The following is a 17,602-nucleotide window of genomic DNA, read 5'->3' on the forward strand; positions in this document are numbered from 1 at the left end:
TACACACATCCGTTACTTAAGTAGAAGTACAGATACTCAAGTTTAAAATGACTCTGGTAAAAGTAGAAGAACTGACTACACTTTTGTATATTGATTAAAAGTAAAGAAGTACTGTCTCAAACATGTACAAAAGTAAAAAAGTAAAAAGTAGCCATTTCAACCGGTCCAAAGACATGGGGTGTAGGTGAATAATGGGTAACTAAATAGGCAGTAGTGTATAAGTGTGTGTGTAAATGTGTGTTTCCTAGTACTTGGTTGCAGCCGGAAGGGTATCTGCTGTGTAAAACATATGCTGGAATAATTGGCGGTTCATTCTGCTGTGGCTACCCCTGATAAATCAGGGACTAAGATGAAGGATAGTGAGTGAGATAGGTAGGTAACTAGTCCTCTCATACTATTGATACAATATTATAAACTAACCTACATTTACAATTTGTATGTTAAATGTTTGTTGCCAATTTTCTGAAAGTATCCAAGCAGCATCACGGCCTGTAATACTGTACAACATTGCTCATAAAGTCGGCTCATGTATCATCATCCTGACACAAACTCACAGCGTTCAGCATCAAGTTTTGTGGCCGTTATCAAAAACATCAGCTGCTATTCACGTTCATACACTCTAATAATAATTCTGTAGGCCTGTCTGTCTTTATAAATAATGTTTATATATATATATATATACATACACAGGGAAATACTTTTTAAAATAGTTTTTGTTTATTATTATTTTAATAAACAAACAAACTGATAACAATAATTTTCTGTAGCATCTTTAAAAGTTGCATCTCAAAGCACTTTTCAAAATAAAGTGAAACAGATGCATATATAACAGAAATAAAGAAAATAAATAACGAAAACACAGAGAACATGTAAACTCCACACAGAAACCACACATGTAAGAACAGTATCCATCTGAAAATGCAGGATTGCAATTATTCAGCAAAGCCTTTATTAACAAGGTAAAATACTAGTATTTTTGACCAGTCTGGTGAACAGTTTAAAGCCATTAAATCTTTAAAAGGGCTTAAAATAGTTAAAATCCTCTTTGCAATGTCAGTGTACAGCAATAGTTTACAGCAGTGTTGATTTACTGTTATAGTTGGTGCTACAGTGCACGGTGCTCAGCTATAGCACTGAGTAAATAAGTAGAGCAATGACCAAGCAGTAATCTCCCACTCTCCCTCATGAAGCTAACACAGAAGTACCTGAAACTGCAATTCATGGTAACCCCGCTACTCATGGCTCCTTAAAGAGCAGATTTCTATTGAGCCCACTGTTAAAATGGCCAACTTTACAGCAGAATAAATGTGTTTTGGTTCATATGGCTAATATTAGCCTTCATGATAACTGTGAGGGGGGTGATGTTTCTTATGACTCATCTGTTTTTCTTTATTTATTTATTATCCTTTATATTAAGTCTGCATAATTAAGGGCATGGCCACTTGAGTGACAGCTAGGTCTCGCTGGTCGCTGTCTCCTCACCTCAGCTGATTCCGGCTGATTAGCCGCTGAACTCGATGTATTTTTGTGTTGTTTAAGCGGCTTTACACAGTCAGTTGTCTTTTGGAATTGTCTCCTACAAGAATCAGATGATATGGCATGCTGTGTGCACTTCACTAACCGTTCATGTGGCCTCCGTTTCCCAGGTGAGTGAAATGATATACTTATATAGTATCTCTATAAATGTATTTGTTTTGTATAAGATCATTCATCATTTAAATGCTCTTTAGAGCTGTAATGTGCTCCAGAATCTGTCAGATTGATTAGCTGCAGGCTCTAGATCAGTCATCTGAAGTGTTGTCATACAGTGTTATGCTGGAGTTCATCAATAGTCTTGTCTTCTTGTGTGAGGTCTTGTGTCCTTAATTTGTCCTTTGTTTATATGGTGCACCCTTGTTCAACACTTTGGTATACACTTGTTGTCTTTAAAAGCGCTTTATAAATAAACATTGTCTTGACTTGACATTGAATTATTAATCCTGTTTGCTTTTTGAGCACTGTTGAGCGAGTTCTTAAACACCTGTGATTGGTCATTGTGTTCCTCTACAGAGATGATGACGCTGATGACTGCGCTGATCCCAGCTGACCCATGACAGACGCAGTGGAGAAAACTCGTTCTACAGACAGCCTGGATCCACAAGTATCACCGATAGCTTACATTTAAATAGATTTGTCTTTTTTATTCAGAGTCAACACATAGATATAATCATATAATCATTATCAATGTGCAGAAACGAATAAAATCACATCCCTGCAATTTTTTTTTTATTATCCTTCTGCCAATTTACCTGAAAGGGGCTCCAAATTTGGTAACACAATATGAAACTGTCTGACTGTAGTTATTGTAGAGTGGAGAATCATTTACCTCAGTGTCTCCAGTTTACAGTGTTGACTCTTCAGTCCATCAGAGAGAAGCTTCACTCCTGAATCCTGCAGGTCATTGTTACTCAGGTCCAGCTCTCTCAGCACACAGTTTGAGGATTGTAGAGCTGAAGACAAACTCTCACAGGACCGAACAGTAAGATAACAGCCCTGTAGCCTGTGTAGAGGACAAACACAATATGTTGTAAAGATACTCCTAATACTCCTGTAAAGAAGTTTATAAAGATAAAGAAAAAAAGTGAAAAAGAGAGCGATGCAGAGATGGCTTCTTCAATGGTGTCTTTACTATGAATGAATTTTTAAAGCATAAGACTATAACAAAAACTCAACACATAACAGTGCTATTGCTTTCCTGTGATCACATAATGTAGACATGAATGAGTTCACACACACTAATTCAGAATAAAGGAAATACGTAAATATTATCAAAAAGTTATTTGCTAAACTCTCTCTTTCTATGCAGTTCAACAAGCACACATTCTCATAAATTGAAAAGGCTATTAAAAATGCACACATAAACTCCAAATATATATATATATATATAACATTGTCATGACATTAAATCTAGGATGTCAACATGTTAAACCCTGCAAACTGCTAAATATCCAGTATCTGATATACTTCATTAGAAAGAAAAGGCATCAACAGGGTTCATTTGTTTAACCATTATGTATAACTCAGGCACTGTAAACATCAATTATCTACACGTATCTGTTTAGAAGAACTTACAAACATGTAACAACATTACAATTTTAAACACACAAACTGTGTTGGCATACAGTACTGGTATTTGGTCACGTGTAGCGGCTAACACGCTAATCGCAAGGCACTCATATTAACGTGTTCCAGATATGCTACCCTCGTGACACTCAAGTCGAAAAAAACGATCTGCAATTCTGCATTCAACCCATCAATCATTAATGTCACCCTACACAGTGTTTATACATAAACGAAAGAATGTTACGTGCATCTTAATTAACATTAACCTGTAAAGAAGTTTATAAAGATAAAGAAAAAAAAGGTGAAAAAGAGAGCGGTCCAGAGATGGCTTCTTCAATGGTGTCTTTACTATGAATAAAGCACATCACGGCCGCGTCACCCACTGAAGCGCGTGGTGACGTCATGACGCAGACATGGCAAACGAAAATAATTAATTCAATAAATGCACATAGCATCTTTCTCTATGTATAAATATGCAATTAAACACTTTTCACCAGTATTATAGAAATATCCATTTTATAAAATAGATCTCAATTAAAATATACCCTTAACATGAGTTACAGCTGTTCACCTGTTATTCTATATATCACAGAAGCACATCTGACTGTAGTGACTGGTTTAACTTCACTAATTAGTGAGCACATCTGCTGAGTTTAGCATTTAATAGTTTTAATGTCTATAAAACACAATTAAATGGCTTCATTTAGATGTTCCAATAGCCCAACTCTTTATTAAACTCCTAACACAGGTTTTTTAAAATTCATCCTTCATCTCAGATAACAAACTCACAAAAGATCAGTGTTGCCAGATGGAGCTGACTGATTCCAGCCCAAAAGCTAATGAAACCCGCCCAATCAATGCTGCAAAAGATATGAGAATGTTTCATATGACTCACACATGCTTATTCTGAATATATGTGAAGGACACTTGTCAGATGATATTTTAGAGAGCAGGCGTGAGCTTCAGCTGTGTCCTCTGCATCATTTTCTGTCTGATTCAGGCTCACACTGATACGGCTAACAGCTACTCTGACTGATAGCACAAAAGCGCGTGCTTGTAGAGCCGTGACACTTTTCCTGGTGACGTGAAATCGATTGACAAATCACAGCACAATACATTAGCTGACCAATCAGAGCGGACTCATTCATTTCAGACTGGAAAAAAAAAAAAAAAAAAACATCAGTGTGATCATTTAACTCTCACTAGAAAGGACTTTTGGGGTGCTGTTTCATTTTATAGCTGACTTTTGTGCAATTTCCGTTAATAGACAATGTAATTTACTGGCTGTTTCTTATGAGATAGTTCTCCTAAACATTTACTCTCCATTAAGGGTTGTTAGGTCCCATGTGGGACCTGTTTGTATGTGTGTTTGTTATTTGCAGATTCTGCGTGATGATTGCAGATTGGTGGGTGGGTCATCCCACCTGAGACTCATCGTCTGTGGTTTATAAGGAGTCCGGCATTCTGTCTGAGAGAGCTCGTTTAGCCGGACGTCTCTGCTTGGCGCTTTTGATTTATTTTTGTGTTTGGATCATGAGCTCAGTACACTTCCATACACATGCTTTTCACTACTGACTTTCACCTTACAGACTTTGATTGCTTTAAATACTTTTGTTAATTATACGTTTTGTTAATAAATCATTTCTCTTTTCAATTTACCTGGTCCATATTGTCTCTCTAATGTTGCAACTTTGAGCCGGTTGTAACATATGGGGGCTCGTCTTATTGAGAGGCATGCGGACCGGTAATTGTTAAGGAGAATCAGGTGCATGTTTTGGCAGAGCAGAGCGTTCGTTTGGCTTCGGACAGGTAAGTTCGGCTCATAATGGCTGTTTCTCAGTTCCAAGAACGCAGAAAATGGACTTGCGTTCTTGTGGAGACCGGTCTTGCAAGGTGTCCTCGGAAGAACGAACTCAGGAGACCGCGAGGGCAGAGAACGCGTCCTTTGAGAAATGGGATGCTGCGTTCTTCCTGATGGTCATGTGACCTTCACGCGTTTTAAATGGAAATTATTTAAACATTACAGAATTCATACAACGATTTATTGTTTCCCCCCTCTTCAAAATATATACTTTGCATAAAAACATTATAAATATACTCAACACAATATAAATAAAACAAATTTTAATACGAATTTCATCAAACAAACACCCTTAATGTGTTTATTCCTTTATTAAGATGTTCATGTTAATGTTTACTTTCACCGTTTCATTTAGGTAACTCCTGAGGTAAATAAGTGATATCTCTGAACTTTAATAATAAATCGAAATAAAATGCAGCGCTTCCCACCTCCAGTCGCAATGACTTCTGGGACTTCCAGAGCGAGCTCGCTGCTGAAGTCTGCATCGGTGCGTCCTCGATATCAAGAACACATCAGGGAAGTTTCACGCGTCCTCCGTACTTGCGGTCTTGAGTATTGGAACTGAACTTAGGCAGCTGATGATGACGTTGCACGAGAACACGAGGACGCAAGACCGCTGAAGAACGCATATTGAGAAACAGCCAATATGTTTTGTAAATCCCCGGAAAGGTTATTTTTTTTTATTTATTTTTTTTGGTGTTTTCCTGGGTTAAGTGCACGGCCGTGGTTGCATTTCTGAGCTGACAGTTCAGCTGTGCACCAGCGGTATTAGCTGCTTAAAGAGGCTTGACTCTTGGGAAAACACAGAAGAGTTAATTAAGTTTAGTTAGTGGGAAATGTGGGTTAGTTAGGGGGATATTTGATTATGAGCCGATTGCTTATGTCCGAAGTTTAGATGTAAGTCGTAAGTATTTATTAGTACTGCATTTGGGTAAGTTTATTCTTTGGGATGATTTCGTTGGAAGATTTAGTTAGTTCTCCATCAGAGGAGAAGTTAAATTTGTGTTCGAAGCAACAGCTGTGGGATGTTGTTGATAACTATAAATTACCGGGAATTGATAAGCGTTTGCGAAAAAATGAATTGAGAGCTTTGATTAAGAGCGCATTAGTTGATTGTGGCGTGTTAATTCCGCTATCTGAGACTGCTGATGAGGGAATGGGTAAGTTTGATTTTTCGGAGAGTAATTTATCGTTTGAACAGCGAAAATAATTATTAGAGGTGAGACAGGCTCATGAAAAAGAAATGTACAAGCAGGCAACGGAGCGCAATCGAGAACTAAAAGAAAAGGAGGTTGAATTGGCGAGATTACAGGCAGAGGAGTTGGTAAAACAGCGTGAAATCGAATATGAGAAACTTAAACATGATCAAAAATTAGAATTAGATCGACAAGCTAGAGATTACCAGTTACAAATGGAACGATTAAAAATCATGGCTGATGGGAGACCCTTAGCAGACGGCGTCGGGGAACGAAATCGAGCAGGTGACTTGGTAAGCAATTTAAAGTTGCTACGAAAATTTAATGAAAAAGATCCTGAAGTTTTCTTTTCTTTATTTGAAAGTGTAGCTGATGAACGAGGTTGGCCAAGCGCTGACCGTACAATTATGTTGCAGTCAGTACTTGTGGGAAGAGCTCAAGAGGCTTATACTGCGCTTTCAGTGGAAGATCGTTGAAATTATGAAAAGGTAAAATCTGCAGTTCTTAAAGCGTTTGAATTAGTTCCTGAGGCGTATCGCATACGTTTTCGTACTTAAAAAAAAAATGACAGACAAACTCATGTTGAAGTCCTTCGTGAATTGGCTACACATTTTGATCGCTGGTGTTCCACCTCTAATGTGCGCACTTTTGAGGGGTTGCGGAAATTGATCCTTACTGAACAGCTCAAGAATATTATTCCCGAAAACATTGCCACTTATATTAATGAGAATAAGCCAGCAACTGCGAGTGAGGCTGCCGTGTTAGCCGATGATTTTGTGGTAACGCATAAAAGATGGGTGAGTGATTTATCGAATGAATAGGGGTAGGAATTATCCTATTGATGAACCGAGATCGAATATTCGAAAACCTGAGTTTACAGCAGAGAAAATGTTACATGTACCATCAAGACCCATTCCTGATTCTGTGTGCAGGTATTGTTTTGAGGAGGGGCATTGGAAAAAAGAATGCCCTGTCCTAAAAAATAAGCATAAAGGTTCAAAGTCGCAAAATAGCTCATCTGTTTTACTTGCTGATACTGTTTACCCTGAACTTCGTTTTGAAGGGGATTCGTTTTTTGTTGAATCATGTAAAAGGCCTGAGTTAAATCCGAGTTATATTCCGTTTGTTACAGAGGGATTCGTTTTATTGCCGGGACGGAGTGAAAATGTACCCGTTAAGATCTTGCATGACATGGGAGCTTCTGAATCTTTTATTTTAAATTCTGTTTTGCCTTTTTCCACCGAGTCTGGGTTGGGGAAGAATGTGCTGGTGCAAGGCATCACTCTTACTTGTACGGCTGTTCCTTTACACAGAGTGGTACTGCGTTCTGAGCTTGTGAATGGTGAGGTCACTATGGGTGTGCGTCCATCACTGCCAGTGGGTGGAGTAGACGTGATCTTGGGTAACAACCTAGCGGGAGAGCGCGTGTGGCCAGACGCATCTCCTTTACCCATTGTCATTACGCCGCCTGTATCTGATTTTGTTGCGGGGGATTCCCATATTTTTCCATCATGTGCCGTGACTCGTTCTAAATTAAAATTAGATGAATCTGTGCAGGGCGATTTTAATGCAACTCCTCTGAAAAAGTGTAATTTGCCTGGTCTGTCTCTTCTTCCTACATTTTCTAGTGCAGAGCTTATAGCTGCGCAGCAGGAGGATGTTACGTTGTCTCCACTGTTCGATGCTATTTTGCCCCCTGAAGAGGCGCACAGTGCAGCAGCTGGGTATTTGTTACAAGACGGGATGTTACTGCAAAAATGGATGTCTTCTAGTGAGATTTGTGGAGGTGAGCTAGTAGTACAGATTGTGGTGCCCACAAAAATGCGCATGGCTGTTCTAGAAGTAGCGCATGGTCCCATTGGAGGTCATCTAGGTGTTAAAAAAAACTTATAATCGAATACTGCTACATTTTTATTGACCTTTGTTAAAGAGGGATGTCTCTAAATTCATTAAAACGTGCCATGTATGTCAAATGACAGGAAAGCCCAATCAGTCACTTAAACCTGCTCCGCTGTGTCCCATACCAGTGATGGCGCAGCCTTTTGAGCATTTATTAATTGACTGTGTGGGACCTTTACCACCTTCAAGATCGGGAAGCAAATTTTTATTGACTGTTATGTGTCAAAATACCCGATACCCTGCTGCGTTTCCGTTACGAAAGATTACTACGAAAGCTGTAGTTAAAGCTCTCTCCCAGCTCATTGCCATTTTTGGTATACCGCGAATCATTCAAAGTGATCAAGGAACAAATTTTTCCTCTAAAATGTTTGCTGAGATCTTGAAACAACTGCGAGTGCGTCATCAGCAGTCAAGTGCGTACCATCCCCAAAGTCAGGGCGCGCTGGAGCGTTTCCATCAGTCATTAAAGAGTTTGCTGCGTGCGTATTGCACTGAATTGATCGGACTGGGAGGAGGGATTACCGTGGCTTCTTTTGGCAGCTAGAGAGGTAATCCAGTCTAGTTTAGGCTTCAGCCCAAATGATTTGGTATTTGCACATAAAATTCGGGGCCCGTTAGCACTGTTAAAAGATTGTTTAAAGGGGGAGGAGCCGCCGAGAAGTCTTTTGGACTACGTTAATGGGTTTAGGAGGAGATTGGTCCTTGCGGGTCAGACAGCGCGAGAGAATTTAGAGAAGAAACAGGAAAAAATGAAGCAGTTATTTGATCGTAATTCTAAAGTCCGTGAGTTTTCTCCTGGGGATCAGGTGCTTGCGCTGTTGCCTTTGCCTGCTTCACCTTTCCGAGCTAAATTTTCAGGCCCTTATATAGTTACTCGCCGCATATCTGAGTTAAATTATTTTATTTCAACCCCAGATCGAAAGAAGAGTGAGCAGTTGTGCCACGTAAATTTGTTAAAACCATATTATTCCCGTGATCAGACTGATTGTAAAACATCTGCTGTGTTAACTGTTTCTCAGACAGATGAAATTGTACAGGAGATGGATGAAGATGAGGCTCCAACTGATTGTGTGCTGCAACCGAGGTTATCCAATACAGAGACGCTTCTTAATTTAGAGAATTTAATGCGCCATCTAAATATTTCTCAGAAGGGAGAATTAATAAAGCTGATACACGAATTTCCAGATTTGTTTGGTGATGTTCCATCTCGCACCCATTTGATCGAACATGATGTGGATGTTGGTGACGCAACACCTGTTCGTCAGCGTTTTTACCGAGCGCCACGGGTAAAGCAACAGGCGTTAGAGGCTGAAGTTCAGTATTTGCTTGATAATAACTTGGCAAAACCATCTTGTTCTAGTTGGGCTTCACCTTGTTTATTGGTAAAAAAATCTGATAATTCATATCGATTTCGTACAGATTATCGAAAGATAAATGAGATCACTAAACCTGATGCTTTTCCACTTTCCAGAGTCGAAGACTGCGTGGATCAAGTAGGGGCTGCTAAATTCGTAAGTAAATTCGACCTGTTAAAGGGTTATTATCAAATTTCGTTAACACCTCGAGTGCAAGAGATCACTGCGAAACGCTTCGGCAACGTTTCAAAGATTAATGAATCGGGTTGTGTCAGGACTTTCGGGTTGTGCAGTCTATTTAGACGACGTAGTTGTTTGTAGCGATACATGGGAACAACATCTAGAGCGTGTTCGTGCTTTATTTTTGCGGTTATTGGAGGCGAAACTCACAGTAAATTTGGCAAAGTGCGAGTTTGCCAAGGCTACTGTGTTCTATTTGGGAAGGGAAGTCGGACATGGTTACGTGCGTCCCTTGAAAGAGAAGGTGCGGAAAAATTGAGGGGTTCCCCATCCCATCTACAAAAAAGGATTTAATGCGTTTTTTGGGAATGGCGGGCTATTATCGAGGGTTTTGCCCAAATTTTTCTTCTGTAGTAGCCCCATTAACAAGTCTATTAAAAGCGTCTGTTCCATTCGTTTGGTCCTCTGGTTGCCAGCAAGCATTTAACAATGTTAAACTTCTGCTTTCCTCAAATCCAGTTCTTGTTGCACCGCAGTTTGACAAGCCATTTATGATTCAGGTGGATGCGAGTCAGATTGGGGCAGGTGCAGTTCTTTTGCAAACTGGTTTGGATGGTGTGGACCACCCAGTTTGTTATTTCTCAAGGAAATTTAACTCCTATCAGGTAAACTACTCTGTTATTGAGAAAGAGACACTTGCTTTAATATAGACACTCCAATATTTTGAAGTTTATTTGGGAGGTGGTTCTCAAGTTGTTGTTTTTTCAGATCATAATCCGTTAACTTTTCAACATACACTGGAAAATCCCAGTCAGAGATTGATGCGGTGGGTTTTGTTTTTACAACCCTACAATTTGTTAATTAAACACATAAGGGGTACGGACAATGTGTTTGCTGACTGTTTGTCTCGAGCTCATTCTGAGTGATGTGACTGAGTGGGTAAGTTTCTTGTTTGGTGGTAGTCTTGTTGTGTCTCTTCTTTTTCTTAAATGCTTTCAGGATCCGGTTTCCTGGAGGAGAGGAGATGGGGCAGGAGTATGCCAAACTGTAGCTTTACTTTATACCGTTTCATCCTAAGAATTTAAGCAGTACTAATGTTTAAAGAGAACCAAATAGGGAAAAAATAGATTGAACATTGAAGAGAAATTATTGGTATTTGTGGCATTTATATATTTCTTTTTTTAGGGGGGGAGATGTTAGGTCCCATGTGGGACCTGTTTGTATGTGTGTTTGTTATTTGCAGATTCTGCGTGATGATTGCAGATTGGTGGGTGGGTCATCCCACCTGAGACTCATTGTGTGTGGTTTGTGTGAGTCCGGCATTCTGTCTGAGAGAGCTCGATTAGCCGGACGTCTCTGCTTGGCGCTTTTGATTTATTTTTGTGTTTGGATCATGAGCTCAGTACACTTCCATACACATGCTTTTCACTACTGACTTTCACCTATACTGACTTTGATTGCTTTAAATACTTTTGTTAATTATACGTTTTGTTAATAAATCATTTCTCTTTTCAATTTACCTGGTCCGTATTGTCTCTCTAATGTTGCAACTGTGAGCTGGTTGTAACAAGGGTGCTTTCACACTTGGTTCAATTGCCTGGACCGTACCCAAGTTCGATTATCCGCCCTTGCCACCTCCTCCGTTGGTTTGTGTTCACGCTGTCTTTTTTCCTTCTGAACCAGGTACGCTTGCGTCATCGAGCTGCAGTTTTGTTTACGGCCATTTCTAAGTGACGGTGATGCAAGCAAGCGACTCACATCATGGTCATTCTGCTTTTACTGAGTCGTTTGGTTTTGGATATACAGTAAGCGACTTGCGTCTATCTGCCGCAAACATATTATAAACATTCAGAACATCACACAGTGTCTGCAGGAGCTGTTTTTGGAGGAGACAAGCAAACATCACTGAGTATCACTGTGTTTGCCCTGTCTCAGTCACACTTGTCACCAAGATACGAAACGTGACACACACATACACGAACGAATGTTATGACAACGATAGTTTGTTGTACAGTTGGCGGTTCACTTCCGTTATTTGGTACGATTGCATTCACATCAGAAGTGAACTGTACCAGAATTCGCATGAACCGTACCCCAGACCACCTCTTTCAGGCGGACTCGGGTACGGTTCACGGGTGCGCATCCGAGTTCATAAAACATGTTCACACTAGCTAAATGTACTGTACTATGACGTCAAACAAACCCAGGTGTGGACTGAAAGTGCTAGTGTGAAAGCACCCTAAAGCAGGTCGCACACCAGAAGGGCCGCGACACGGCGCGCACATGCCAGTATAAAGTATTACACACCAGACGCGCACATTCACATAATATTTAACATGAAACTGGTCAGATGGCGTTCTGTGGCGCAGCTGAAATATAAACTGCGTCCTGAGTCGTGGCTGGGCGCTGCCGACAGCCGCCGACTTGCGGCGCCGGTGTGTACCCTGATAGAAACCTATGTTTAGAATTTTAAAATGCATGGCGCTACGCGACGCCGAGTGACTCTTCTGGTGTGCGACCTGCTGAAATTATTTATATCCAGTAGATTACGTGGAGTCTGCACTACCTTTATGATGTGACATGGTTAGACTTTTGATTCTAGAGACACATTTGACTGTACAGAGCCGTTTTGACACAACAGCATGGAGATCTTTAATCATCTAATCACTGAAATTACCAAGTTGTCTAGAAGTGGCTTAGTCAACTTGGATTAGTGAGCAATTTGCAACCAGAATATTTAAGTATTAGCTAACTCAACATCCTCTGACTAACTTTAGGATGTTGACATACTGTCTGTGACAAGACACGCAAAACCTGGACTGTGAAAGTCTGAGCGATGTTTTATCCCTAGTGAACGCATAACTAAAGAGAATTGGAACAGATATAGATCAAAATTCTAAATTAAGTCATAAATGATGAATGTGATCCGTTCTTACAATTAGAAATACAGGCTAAATTTTAGTATCACTTAAAATTGGAGTCAGATTAAATTCAGAGCTAAAAAACTAATTTAAATAAATTCTAATAAATAAAATGTTTTTCAGAAGCACTAGAAAAGGCTTACATGCATTTAACTTTTGACCACGCTGTTAGTTTCATCATTGGGCTAATAGATGGACTTCTGCAGATAAAAGAAACACTTTGACTTACAGAGCTCTTTTGGAGGTTTTGACGACTGCTGATAGTCTGATGAGACACTCGTCTGATCTCTGAAATTTCTGAAGCTCAAACTCCTCCAGCTCCTCCTCTGAGGTCAACAACACAAAGACCAGAGCAGACCACTGGGCAGGTGAAAGGTCAGCAGATGACAGATGTCCACTACTGAGGTGAGACTGAATCTCTTTCAGCAGAGTTTGGTCGTTCAGTTCATTCAGACAGTAGAACAGATTGATGGATCTCTCTGGAGACAGATTCCCTTCAAGTTTCTGCTTGATGTAGGCAATTATTTCCTCTTTGCTCTGGTCTCTGTCATCCTGCTGTGTCAACAGGCCTCCTAAGAGTTGTCGACTGGACTGGAGTGACAGACCAAGAAGGAAGCGAAGGTAAAGGTCCAGATGTCCATTCTCACTTTCCAGAGCCCTGTCCACTGCACCCTTCAGCAAATCAGTTATGCCTATATTTCTGCTAATCTGTATGATAAACAATCCATGCTTCTTGTCGCTGCCTAGAATCAGATGTTGATAAAGGGCTGCAATGAACTCCTGAATGCTCAAGTGAAGAAAGCAGTACATGGTACCAAGAATGATTCCCGTCTCCTCCTTAAAGATCTGAGTACACATGCCTGAGTACACCGATGCCTTATAGACGTCAATGCCACAGTCTGTCAGATCGCTCTCATAGAAGATCACATTGTTTCTTTCCAGCTGCTGGAAGGCCAGTTTCCCCAGTGAAAGGATGAGGTTTGGATCCCAGGAGACATCTGGTGTGTTTTCTCCATCATACTTTCTTCTGCTCTGCTGGATCTGAAAGCGGAGAAAGTGTGTGTACATCTGTGTCAGAGTCTTGGGAGATTCCTGCAGTGTTTCAGCATGAGCCCTGTGTTTCAGTTTCAGTATGTTCTGGAGAACAGTGGCTGAAATCCAGCAGAAGACTGGGATGTGGCACATAATAAAGAGACTCTTTGACTGTTTAATGTGATCAATGATTTCTCTGGCCTGATTCTGATCTGTGAGTCTCTTTCTGAAGTACTCCTCCTTTTGGGCATCATTGAATCCTCGTATCTCTGTCAGCCGGTCGATACAGTCAGCAGGAATCTTACTGGCAGCTGCTGGTCTGCTGGTGATCCAGATGAGAGCAGAAGGAAGCAGATTTCCCTTGATGAGGTTCGTCAGGAGAACATCCAGAGAAACTACTGAAGATACATCACGACACGTCTCATTACCAGCAAAGTTCAGAGGAAGACGACATTCATCCAATCCATCAAGGATGAACAGGACTTTGAATCGTGTGCTTCTTGTAAGGTTTAGTCCTTTAGTCTCTGGGAAAAACTGAGTTATGAGGTCTTTTAAACTTTGTCTTTCATTCTCCTTTAAGTTCATCTCTCTGAATGGAAGAGGAAATATGAAGCTGATGTCTTGATTTTCTTTCCCTTCAGCCCAATCCAGAACAAACTTTTGCACAGAGACTGATTTCCCGATGCCAGCAACTCCTTTTGTCAGGACAGTTCTGATCTGCTCGTCTTGTTCAGCTGCTTCAAACAAATGTTTGCATTCAACCTGTATCTCTAGTGACTGATGACGTCTGGAAGCAGCTTCAATCTGTCTGATCTCATGTTCAGTGTTGACCTGTTCACTCGCACCCTGAGTGATATAGAGATCTGTGTAGATCTTATTCAGAAGTGTGGAGTCTCCTTGCTGAGCAATTCCTTCAAACACACTTTGATATTTCTTCTTCAGACTACATTTAAACTCATTAATGAAGAACAGCTCATCTAAACAGGAGCAAAGAAACAGAGAGATTTAGTCTTGACTTATTTGTAACTTACAGTCTGACAGATCGCCATGAGTAGGGCCAGACTGAACTAAGACATTTTTTTTGCTATTTCTGAGGAGAATTTTGTAAAATATCTGCAGATTACCGTGGAATGATTTTGGGAATCTTTACAATACAAATCAAATTAGATCCACTTAATTGCTAAACAAAGCACAAGTCTCTCATATAACAGATCTACTAAAGGACAGAAAATATGACTTTACAAACAGCACTGTAAATAAATCATATGAACATTTTCATATTAGGCAACAATATTACTGAAATTAAATAAAAACTGAATAAATAAAAATGCACAGAAGTAAATAAATAGACTCAATGACAGGTTATAAATCTGTGGAAATCTGCAGGTTCGTGTGGGTCTATCCATGAGTCTCTTACCCACGAGAGTATCAGCAGCTTGATCTTGCTTCATCTCTTTCAGGAAGAAGAGTGTGAGATCAAGCGCTGCTTCTGTGATACTGCTTCTGTTCTCATTAAACTCCTTCACAAACTCTTGTCTGTTTTCTTCTTGTAAGATTTTCTTAAATTTCTCCAGTTCATTCTTCAGTAATCTGAACATTTTACTCTCAAGATTCTATGAGTGAAGAAAAGAGAAGAACAACATTTAAACAAAACATTCATTCACACACAGTTGTTTATCCACAAAATACTCAATAAATGAAAATACTGCGACACAGCACAAACATGACAGCTAGAAGTATCCCACACCAGACGCACACATTCACATGTTATTTAAAATAAAAATATTCAGATGGTGAAACAGAATATGAAGTGTCCTGAGTCAGAGCTAGGCACCCTAATAGAAATCTGTGTGTGGCGGTGCTGCGCTGTGTGGTGCCAAGTGGCACATGCGGTGTGTGAGCCCCTTTACATATCACTACTGCTGAATGATTTCAGATATTTCACAGCTACAAAAGACAAAAATCACACCAAAACACAACACCGTCTCTGAGTAAGATGTTTAAATGACTAGTCCAACACACTATGTAGTCCTGTTTTAACCAAGCCATCTGTGTTTATACGTCTATTACACTGATATATGGAGAAATTGACTCTGGTCTGTTGAATTATCAGAGAATAATGCACACCAGATATATGATGTCAATCTCCATAAAAAGAGCTGAAATACTCATTTTGATCATGTTGATGGGACAAACACAGATCTGAAGGTTATTATCATTTTTATTTGTGTACATTCATGATTACAACTAAACTATATGTTCTTGTAAAATGAGTAAAACTGACAGGGAGTCGTTTCTCTCTCTGTGTCTTCTGTCAACATGACTGGCAAACATGTCAGAGAAAACAGCTGAATCTTCAGGAGCAAACTCATTTAGAAAACAAATGCTCTTTATTTTAGAAATCTGTATGAAAAGAGTGCAAAGCAGAACTCTGAGCTCATCAGCCAGCTAATCACATGACGAGTATTTTAAGAGTGTTTTGTGACCATCCTGAAATTACAGAGTGTGTTTCTATTGGGGACTAATTCATCATCTCCTCCCGTCTGTTTCTACTGTGCTGTTTGTCGTCTCCAGCCTGCATTTCAGAAATGTGTTAAATAAGACCCTCCCTCACCTCATGCCTCCAGTGCACACGGCAAAGCTTAAGGGGAGCTTAATATTAAAATAATCAATATGGGTGATATTTAAAAAAATTTACATCGTCGTCAAAATTATTCCAATATTATCGCTAATATTGAATGCATCACTCTGCCCTACTCATAAATAATGCACATTCATTATTATATATCATGTAAAATATCTCACTGTTTACAATAATATTCCCTCAACCGTCACCATTTTAAAGCACAGTTCTGTATGGCTCAAAATAAGCTGCTGCATGAATGAATGAGATGATGAAGAATGATGAAGATCTGCTTATGCTTTAATGTGTCCTTTCTGCAAGAGATTTACTATTACTTTCAAAAGTCAATCCCTGCAGATAATGTAATATGAAGATACGGTATGCATGTCTAGTGCATCATCTTTGAAGAAGCAGAAACATTAAATCATTCCAGAAAGACATAATAATAATAATAATAATAATAATAATAATTATTATTATTATTATTATTATTATTACATAAACAAATAAAAGCAAAAAAAAAAGTTGTGATAACTAGAAAGCAGCTTTTTGCTATTTCACTGATTTTATGACTCAAAATGAGTTTTTCCTACCTGGAAGATGGACTGGAGATTGTCTGTGAAGCTCTTGTGTCTCCTGTGAGTCTCGTCTCCTGAATCTGCTGACTCATATTCAACACTGTTAACATATAAAACTACTGTAATTACACATTTACAGGCAAACACATACAGATATTCAGTCATTCAATCATTTTCCTTCTGTTTAGTTCCTTATTTATCAGGAGTTGCCACAGCAGAATGAACCACCAACTATTCCAGCAAATGTTTTACACAGCGGATGCCCTTAAAACACCCATACACACTCATTCACACACACTCGTACACTAATGCCAATGTAGTTGATCAATTCCCCTACAGCGCATGTGCTTGGACTTGTGGGGGAAACGGGAGCACCCGGAGGAAACCCACGCCAACACGGGGAGAACATGCAAACTCCACACACAAACACCAACTGACCCTGCCAGGACTTGAACCAGTGAGCTGCTTGCTGTGAGGCAACAGTGCTAACCACTAAGCTACTGTGCTGCCCCCAAATACAGACATATATCTTGCAAACACTGAAAATAATCAACATTCTGTAGTGCCACTGCTGCGTCACATATTATATCTAGATGAGAAATCACACACTAAACACACGTCACTATTGAGCTCAGCAACTGAAAGACTTCGGAAAGTAGCTGTAGACAGAAATATATTGATTTTACAGTTTATTATTACACAAAACTTTAAAGCTGCAACAGCTATGATTATTTTTCAAATCTGTATTCAGACACATTTACTGAACAGTTTTGGCTGTAAACATCTTTTATATCCACAAGTGAGGAAACGAGGATGAAGAACTTGAATTGAATTGAATCATCTCTCTCTATATAT

General features: G+C 39.6%; 2 protein-coding genes and 1 long non-coding RNA gene across 3 annotated transcripts in view; 2 read left to right on the plus strand and 1 right to left on the minus strand.

Annotated features, from left to right (window-relative positions):
* LOC101882252 (NLR family CARD domain-containing protein 3-like) overlaps window positions 1–17,602 on the plus strand; it is a 305,138-nt gene that overhangs the window by 191,475 nt on the left and 96,061 nt on the right.
* Window positions 1–17,602, minus strand: part of LOC103910514 (protein NLRC3-like) — a 64,669-nt gene that overhangs the window by 28,555 nt on the left and 18,512 nt on the right. Inside the window, exons 4-7 of one of the 2 annotated variants that reach the window (XM_073947305.1) lie at window positions 16,763–16,847; window positions 14,964–15,159; window positions 12,744–14,523; window positions 2,366–2,539 (exon numbers count right to left, since the gene is read on the minus strand). In XM_073947305.1, coding sequence (XP_073803406.1) covers window positions 2,366–2,539; window positions 12,744–14,523; window positions 14,964–15,159; window positions 16,763–16,847 — 2,235 coding nt within the window. Of the gene's footprint in view, window positions 1–2,365; window positions 2,540–11,277; window positions 12,000–12,449; window positions 14,524–14,963; window positions 15,160–16,762; window positions 16,848–17,602 lie in introns of those variants that run through there. The other variant, XR_012402168.1, reaches the window with a different exon arrangement.
* LOC141381776 (uncharacterized) lies at window positions 1,630–12,706 on the plus strand. Its single transcript, XR_012402431.1, has 3 exons — window positions 1,630–2,589; window positions 3,695–4,433; window positions 11,165–12,706. It is a non-coding gene; the product is annotated as an uncharacterized lncRNA (long non-coding RNA).

This window comes from Danio rerio, chromosome 4 (genome assembly GCF_049306965.1).
Source record: "Danio rerio strain Tuebingen ecotype United States chromosome 4, GRCz12tu, whole genome shotgun sequence".
In the NCBI taxonomy this organism is placed as follows: domain Eukaryota; kingdom Metazoa; phylum Chordata; class Actinopteri; order Cypriniformes; family Danionidae; genus Danio; species Danio rerio.